We start from the raw sequence: 8,098 nt of genomic DNA, 5'->3' as shown, positions 1-8,098 counted from the left end.
TTTCTTTTTTAGCTGTCTGACATTCTACATGAGAACCGGTCCAATACTGGAGCGCAAGTTTCAAGTGTGAAGAGAAGTGAACAGAGAAGGTGAGAAGGAAGTAGCAGAAAAAAGGTTGGGGTGTAAGGATTTTGAGGTCCCTCAGGGACATTCAAGCAGTGGTATCCAATAGACAGTTGGCAAAGAGGGTCTGGGGCTATGGGGAGGGAAGAGTCTGGAGATGGAGCTTTGAGAATCATCTGTGCTTAGGGGGAAATGAACAGAAATCATTCAGGGAGAGAGAACATGGGTACAGAGAAGAGGTCCAGGAACACAGCTGTTCAAGGTGGCAGTGCCGCTTCCTGGCGGTACTACTGCCTGGGCTCAGGAGTCAGGCAGAGCCGGACTTGAAAGCAGCCTGTGGGACTCGGTTGTTGAGCGCTCCTGGCAAAGTCGGGTACCGTCCCTGTGAACAGCGGTCACACCTGGCAATGACGTACATCGCAGAGGGATGCAGTGCGAGGGCCTGAGATGCGCCAGGTAAAGCACCTGCGGTCCGGAAGCCTCCTGGCTCCTGCTCTCTCCTTGATTCCCCATTTGCCACTCGGCCCTCCACCGCGTGTGGTTGCTTGGTCCCTTGGGGATGGGGGTAAGGGGGGCGGGGTGGGGGACCGAGCTCGGGTGACGCGGCGCTCACGTGACTGGCTGGGCGCCGACGTGGGCAGCAGCCCCCGCGCCCGCCCGTTCACCGGCCCTGCGGTCGCGTCCCTGCGCCCTCCGCTCCCGTCGCCCGCGCGGAACCAGCTCCCTGAGCTGCCCGGGCGGCGGGCGAGGGGTGAGCGGGCTTCGGCGAGCCCGACGAGGCGCAGGCCTGCCCCGGGCCCCGCAGGTCAGTGTGAAGGTGGGCGCTGCCGGCAGCCCCGGTCAGAGGTGGAGGTGGATGGGAGTAGGATCCGGGAGCAGCGCGGAGTGGGATGGGGTTCCGGGAGGTCGATGAGGAGGGGGATGCAGCGTGGACGTGGGCAGGTGGGGAGGGAGCACCCCACCGCCGCCTCCTCGACGCCCCTTCTCCGCGCCCTCCATCCATTTTTGGACCTGAAATGCGGGGAGGTGCCCCCGCAGTGCGACAGTGAAATGTAGACATATTCTAGAAATAACCCGCTCTCACACTCTGTACCTAACAGGAAATACTGACCTCTGCGGAAAAGGGGAGAGGGTGGGCGGCATGCCTGCAGCGGAGGAGGACACAGAGATCCAAACCATTTGGAAAGCATCCTGGTCTGGAGTCTGAGGCCTGAAAATTAATGGCAGCTGGGATGTGGGGGAGATAGGAGAGGGAAATGTTGCTTGAACAGGATTCAGATTCCGGAAAGAAACAAGTAGGCTGAGTGCACAGGCCCCCTCCTGTCTCCTGTCTGTCTGCAGGTCTGTGTGTCTGTCCCCAGCACTCTGCAAGGCTAGAAAAGGAGGAGGAACCTGTCCAGAATCTGCAGGTTAGTGAAAGGGGGAGGCCATTGGACAGGAATGGGGGGAGGGTGTGGAGGGCACAGTTTGGGCAGAATTTGAGGACCCCACTGCCTATCCTCCATACCACATATATTGCGCCCACCCCACCACGCTGAAGGATGGTATAGAAGGTGGTAGGGCCTGCCAGGGAAATGGTTGGCTCTCACATGTGGGATGAATTACGGGGTAAAGGGTGGGCTGAAGACACACTTGGAGGGCTTGGGAAGCCAGGGTATCCAGCCAAGGAGAAGAATGCCAGTAATATCAGCATCTGCCTTCCACCTCCAAGTCCTCAGTCTGCCTTGTCTTTGTTTTTTCTTCCCCTTCCCATCCCACCCCTCCCCCTACCCCTGCCCCAGGACAAGGAAAAGAAGGGAAAATTCAACATGGAAAAACTCTACAATGAAAATGAAGGAAAGCTGGAAATTGAGGGAAAACCTGAAGATGAAGTAGAGCCTGAAGATGAAGGAAAATCAGAAGAGGAAGAAATGCTGGAAATGGAGGGGAAGCCAGGTCATGAGGGGAAGCTCCAGAATAAGGGACAATCAGATAATGGGGGACAACCAGAAGATGAGGGAAAGCAAGAAAAGCAGGATATGTCCAATAATGAGGGAAAACCACATGGTGAGGGCAAGCCAGAATCCCTGGCAAAGCCTGAGAGTGAACCACGGGCTGCCGAAAAGCGCCCAGCTGAAGATTATGTGCCCAGGAAAGCAAAAAGAAAAACGGACAGGGGGACAGATGATTCCCCCAAGGACTATCAGGAGGACTTACAGGAAAGGCACTTGGGCAGTGAGGAGATGATGAGAGAATGTGGAGATATGTCAAGGGCTCAGGAAGAGCTAAGAAAAAAACAGAAAATGGGTGGTTTTCACTGGATGCAAAGAGATGTACAGGATCCATTTGCCCCAAGGGGGCAACGAGGTGTCAGGGGAGTGAGGGGTGGAGGTAGGGGCCAAAGAGGCTTACATGATATCCCATATCTTTAATGCCTTTGGCCTTCAATTTTGTTTTCTCTGATGAGAATATTGCTGATGCTGCTTTCCCTCGTAGGCATTTGCCAGGCTATGTGCTTTAACCTTAAGCTGATATTTTGTTTTAGGTGTCACTCTTGTTACCAGCAGCCTTTCGATCCAGCTATAATGCTCTCTGCCATTCAGTAGAGAATTTTCATCCATGTGCATGGAAAAGATATTCATGGTACATTGCAAAAATAATAAAGATAAAATAATTTCAGAACCACATATGCAGTATCAGCCCATTTTTGTAAAAATATAGTACTTGCATAATGCATTTGTGCACAGAGAAAACTCTGAAAGTGTGTTACACTGAAAAGTAGGCAATGGTTTTTCCTGCATGATAGCCAGAATAGGTCTCACCCATACTCAGAAATGAGTTCAATCACCTCATGGTTAGGTACTTCCATGGCATTGTTCTGCAGGCGTGCCCAACCACATATCTTCCCCTAGTTGTAACCATGTCCATAAGCATTGCTGCTCCTTCTGAGTCCTGTACCATCCTACGGCTTCCACCATGGTGTGATTCTTTTTATTTGGTCACTCATCTCTTTTTCCTAAATATATGAATTATGTCTGTCATAATTTAAAAATAACTAAAAGCTGAAAAGAATACATGGTAAGTGATTTAACCATTTTGTGAGTTTAAGAGGGCAGTGAAGACAAAATTCCTCATCAGAACATGAAAAAATAGGTAAAACTCACATTTTCTAGGACTAATAGCTACAGGAATCAACCTGACAGTTATAACACATCTACTGCTGTAAGGGTCAATGTTGTTATCTGTAAAATGGGGATATTACTTGCTTTATGGACCTGCCAAGTGGATCAAATGAGGTACTGAGTTATGTGAGCTCTGTTGTAACCCAGCCTCTACTAGATACTTGGTGGGGGGGGGGTGGTATGGCTCCCACACTATTTCCCATGCAGCAGCAGGTATATGGATGGAATTCAGACACTTGGAGCAGGACTGAAGGAGGTCTCATCTGTGCCCAGTAACAAGTCTAGGCAGCTAGAAAATGAATGTCATTGTCTCCTGGATATGTCCATAGTGCTGGGCACTGTGCCCTTGCTCCTGGGTTCTGTACTTATTAAAGATACTATCTAATGATCTGGAGGCCTTAAGGTGCCAAAGCCCTATCAATTTCTCTAGAGCCAATGATCACCCATCCTTGACCCTTACAGAAGTGTGAACAAAGCTCTTTTCTCACTTGAGTTTTGTTATTCAGTTACCTGTGAGTATCCCACTAGTATTACTTGCAAAATGATAATTTATGTGTATTTTTTCAGTTTGTGCATTTTTGCATACATGAATATCCTCATCATATTCAGATACTATAGGCTAGAGGAGGAAAAAATATCTGTGATAAAGCTGTGCTGGTGTGTCTGGGTGACTCACTTGGTTAAGTGTCTGACTTTGGCTCAGGTCATGATCTCAGGGTTCTGGAATAGAACCCCATGCTGAGTTCAGGGCTCAGTGGGGAGTCTGTTTGTCCCTCTGCCTCTCCCCCAACTTATGCTCTTTCTCCCTCAAATAAATAAATAAATAAAATCTTTTTTTTTTAAGTTGTGCTATTCTTATTGGTTAATATCTGCAAACTCTCTCCTAGGTGGAGTTCTCTTCCAGGAAACTTGTCAGGCCCCACTTTAGCAGTTCAGTCAACACTTAAACATATCTGATTTTTAGATCTTTATTAGTGAACATGTGGTGCAGGGAGCAGCTCATCAGTAACAAGATTCCCAGATGATTCCTGTGCACATTTAAGTTTGAGAACAAGTGGCTTAGATGGAGACTCTTTTCAGGCTCTTCACTCCCACCTTCCCATCAAATATGTACCTGAAAATATAAATATATATACCATATAAGATACACACTCTCCCATGAATTAGTAGGTCTTGAAATTAATTCAGTGGATCAAGACTTGCGAATTGTTAAGGAAATAAGATAAAATAAAGGCAAATAGAAAATATCACATTGCAGGTATGGTGATTATTATATGACATTTGTATTTCAGATGTGTGTGCGTGTGTGTGTGTAACATAAGTTGTGATGCAAAATAAAATATTTCTTACTGTGGGCTGTGGTTTTAAAAAACTGAGAAACACTTTATTGGATTCTTTGCATTTCAAAACATATCCAGCCCATTTTATATTTGTATATCTAGTGCCCAACACAGTACCCGACAAATAGTAGGTATTTAATAAAAGCATAAATAATGAGGATTAATTTGAGAACCTTAGGTTGTTCCCAAAGTTTAGCCCTTATCTACATAATTAACTTTGGAAAAATAATTTTAATTGTCTAACAGGTTTTACCAGCACCAAGGAGAACTCCCCGGCTGGAGTTGAACTTCTCAACCCCAGGAAGACAGGCTCTGTAGTGAAACTAAACAACTGTGGTATCTGTGCTGTAAAAAGATCCAGTGGAAGACTGTATGTCACAGGAGCACAGTGTCATAAAGGATCACTATGCTTGCCAGGGTGGGAAGCCAGGATAAGAAGCTGCCATGGAGGGATAACAGTTGATTTGCCTGCAGGTGATCTTTCTCCAGTTAGCCTGTGGGAATCAGGACCTTAGATTTTAGAGACAACGTATATCATACTTGCTTTGTGCTTGGACTCCATATGGTTTCCAATTTTAAGTGATATCCAGAGAAAGGAAAAGTACTACAACAGATCTGGGCTATAGTGCTAGTTTCTCTGACACTTCAGTCTCATGACCCTGAAGACCCAGTTTTATTATATCCTTGCTATACAGAGTCTATGTAGCCTTAAAAATCCCCAATAATAGAATTAAAAAACATACTCCTAGGGTTTTTGAACAAACCAAGCCCTCTTCTTTCAGCAGTTAGTATTCATTTGAGAAGGTGCTCACTTGGGTTTGCTATGAGACCCTGGTAGAGACTTAACACCTGGCCATGAGGTATTTAATTTTCTGTGTGAATGAGATACCCATTATGAGCTTGTTTCTATTTACTCTGTTAAATAGTAAAGTTTTGTGTGAGCACTGGCAAATGGATTAAAAAACTGGACTTGGGTATATCAAAGTGGCACAAGTAAATTACATGATACTTATTCCTGCTATTTCATTGCCTCTATCTCTCCACCATTATGTGTGGCCTCATAACCAGATAGAATAAGAAAGATAAAACAATCATCCAGTTTGTCAATGTATCTTCTTGGTATGTTGACAATAGATGTAAACAGATGTCTAAGGAATGACTTGGAAAAACACTGGGCAAGAAACATGCTGCCAGTAAGTAGAATGCTATGTGGTTCATATGGGTCTTTGTATATAACTCTTCATAGATGTAGGTATGGATCTATTCTTACCCATATGCAATGATGAAAAGATTGATCAATGGTTTTGGAAAGAATTAAATTGGAAAATTATTAACAGTGCATATTTTGTGTCCCATGATATAATAATTTACTATTGCACAACAAATTACCACACACTGAGGTTAACAAAATATTCATTTACTAGTTCACACATCTGCATCTGTAGACCAGAGGTCTTGCACTGCATGATTATGCTTTCTGCTCAGGGTCTCACAAGGCTGACATCAAGGTGTTTTCAGAATTCAGTTCCTTGCAGCTGTAGGACTGTGATACTGCATATTTTTACTGGCTATCAGCTGAGCTCTTTTCAGCTTATAATATCTTGCATTCTTTACCACAAGGCTCACTCCATTTTCAAGCCAGCAATAGCATTGACTCTTTCTCATGCTTCTAATCTCTGACTTCTCTGTACCTGACTCTAGACAACTATTTAAAGGGATAATGTGGGGAGCCTGGGTGGAATCATCTGACCCTTAATTTTGGCTCAGGTCATGATCTCAGGATTGTGATATTAAGTCTATCTGCACTGGGCATGAAGCCTGATTAAGATTTTCTCTCTCCCTCCCCTTCCCTCTCTCCCTCTCTAAAAGAAAGCAGGGAGGATGGTGTGATTAGGTCAGGGCCACCTAGATAATTTTCTCATGTTAAAGTCAACTGATTTAAGACCCTAATTCTATCTACAGATGGCTTCACAGAAACATGTGGATTAATATTTGATTAAATAACTGGAAGAAGGTATGTATGTAATGCCAGTTGGCAATGTGGTAGACAATCTTAAAATTCTGCTCCACAGTCCACCTTCTGATTTCTGAAGATTCATTTCCTTCCCAAATGCAAAACATATTCACCTCCCAAGGTTAACATATTCACCTTCCTCCAAGGTTCATAAGAGGTTCACAAGAACTCCGTCTCATTATATCATTAGTTCAAAAGTCAAAATCTCATCATCTAAATCATCTAAACCAGATGTGTATGAGGATCCTAGGCATAATCCACTAAGTACAGATCCTGAAGATATTCCTCTCCATCTGAAACTCCATGGGTCCATACGTTAAGTGTCATGGTAACCAAGTTAGATACTATGACTGGGATCCAAAACATTGCCTTCCTATTACAAAGGCTGACCTGGCTACTACCTATTACCGGATGTCCAAAACTCCCACAGCAGGGGACAATGCTGACCCATATATTTGGCAACATTTCGTGGTGCAACCAACTAGCTGCCAAGTGGTAAATTGATTCCTGGAGCCCTTCTTTCCCAGAGGAGTAAAAATATTTTTCCTTATAGTAATAGACATGTATATCAGATAAGGAATTGCCATTACTGTCCATAACACTTCTGTCAGCATAAGCATGTCTTAGTCACCTGAATAGTGCCGCACACAATATCACCAAAATCATATTCAACCAAGGAATTAACTTTGCTACAAAATACAAAAAGAAATGGGCTAAATCACACAGAATTTACTAATCTCTGACTTCTCTTACTGTGAATATTTGGCAAAAATCCTTTTGTGAATGTTTGGTAGAATTCAGCAGTGAAGCCATCTGCCCCTGGGTTTTTATTTGTGGGTATTTTTTTATGACTAATGCAATCTCTTCCCTGTTAAAACTCTAGTTGTATAATTTATTTCTTCTTTTTTGTGGACATATAAATGACATACAATGTTATATTAGTTTCAAGTGAATAACATACTAACTTGACACTTGCATATATGGCAAAATGATCACTACATTAAATCTACTTACTGTTACCATGCAAGGTTAATACAATATTATTAACGATACTCCCCATGGCTTGTTTATTTTATAACTGGAAACATTGCTTATTGATCCCTTCCACCCATTCCCCCCAATCCTGCTCCTATCAGTCAAATACTAGTCTATTCCCTGTATGTATGAGTCTGGGTTCTGTTTGTTTTGCTTTTTAGACACCACATATCTGTAAATCCATGTGGTAATTGTCTTTCTGTTGATTTACTTCATTAGCATAACACCTTCACGTTTCATCCATGCTGTCACAAATGACAATAGTTTACTTTTTATGGTTGACTAGCATTCCTGTGTGTGTGTGTGTGTGTGTGTGTGTGTGTGTGTGTGTGTGGTGTGTATCACACCTTCTTTATCCATTCGTTCATTGATGGACACTTTGTTTCCATATCTTGGTTATTGTAAATAATGCTGAAATAAACATAGGGGTAAATGTATCTTTTTGAATTAGTGTTTTTGTTTTCTTTGGACAGATACCCAATAAT

The 8,098-nt window shown here is 43.7% G+C and overlaps 1 protein-coding gene across 2 annotated transcripts; it reads left to right on the top strand.

The window, feature by feature from the left end:
* Nucleotides 1-356: 356 nt before the first annotated feature.
* Nucleotides 357-2,729, top strand: LOC132008621 (transcription elongation factor A protein-like 3). Of its 2 annotated transcripts, none has more exons than XM_059387234.1 (3): nt 357-519; nt 1,405-1,472; nt 1,845-2,729. In XM_059387234.1, the coding sequence occupies exon 3, from the start codon at nt 1,872-1,874 to the stop codon at nt 2,472-2,474; it is 603 nt and encodes a 200-aa protein (XP_059243217.1). In that variant the 5' UTR covers nt 357-519; nt 1,405-1,472; nt 1,845-1,871; the 3' UTR covers nt 2,475-2,729. The 2 variants fall into 2 exon arrangements, with proteins under 2 accessions (XP_059243217.1, XP_059243216.1); XM_059387233.1 differs by lacking the exon at nt 357-519 and adding an exon at nt 690-868.
* Nucleotides 2,730-8,098: the final 5,369 nt, after the last annotated feature.

This window comes from Mustela nigripes, unplaced genomic scaffold (assembly GCF_022355385.1).
Source record: "Mustela nigripes isolate SB6536 unplaced genomic scaffold, MUSNIG.SB6536 HiC_scaffold_507, whole genome shotgun sequence".
NCBI lineage: Eukaryota > Metazoa > Chordata > Mammalia > Carnivora > Mustelidae > Mustela > Mustela nigripes.
The sequence above is the reverse complement of the archived record's forward strand: the minus strand, read 5'-3'. Positions and strand labels throughout refer to the sequence as shown.

What these genes read in the sequence shown, in the direction of transcription:
- LOC132008621 (XM_059387234.1), top strand. Translation starts at nt 1,872, where the DNA reads ATGGAAAAACTCTACAATGAAAATGAAGGAAAGCTGGAAATTGAGGGA.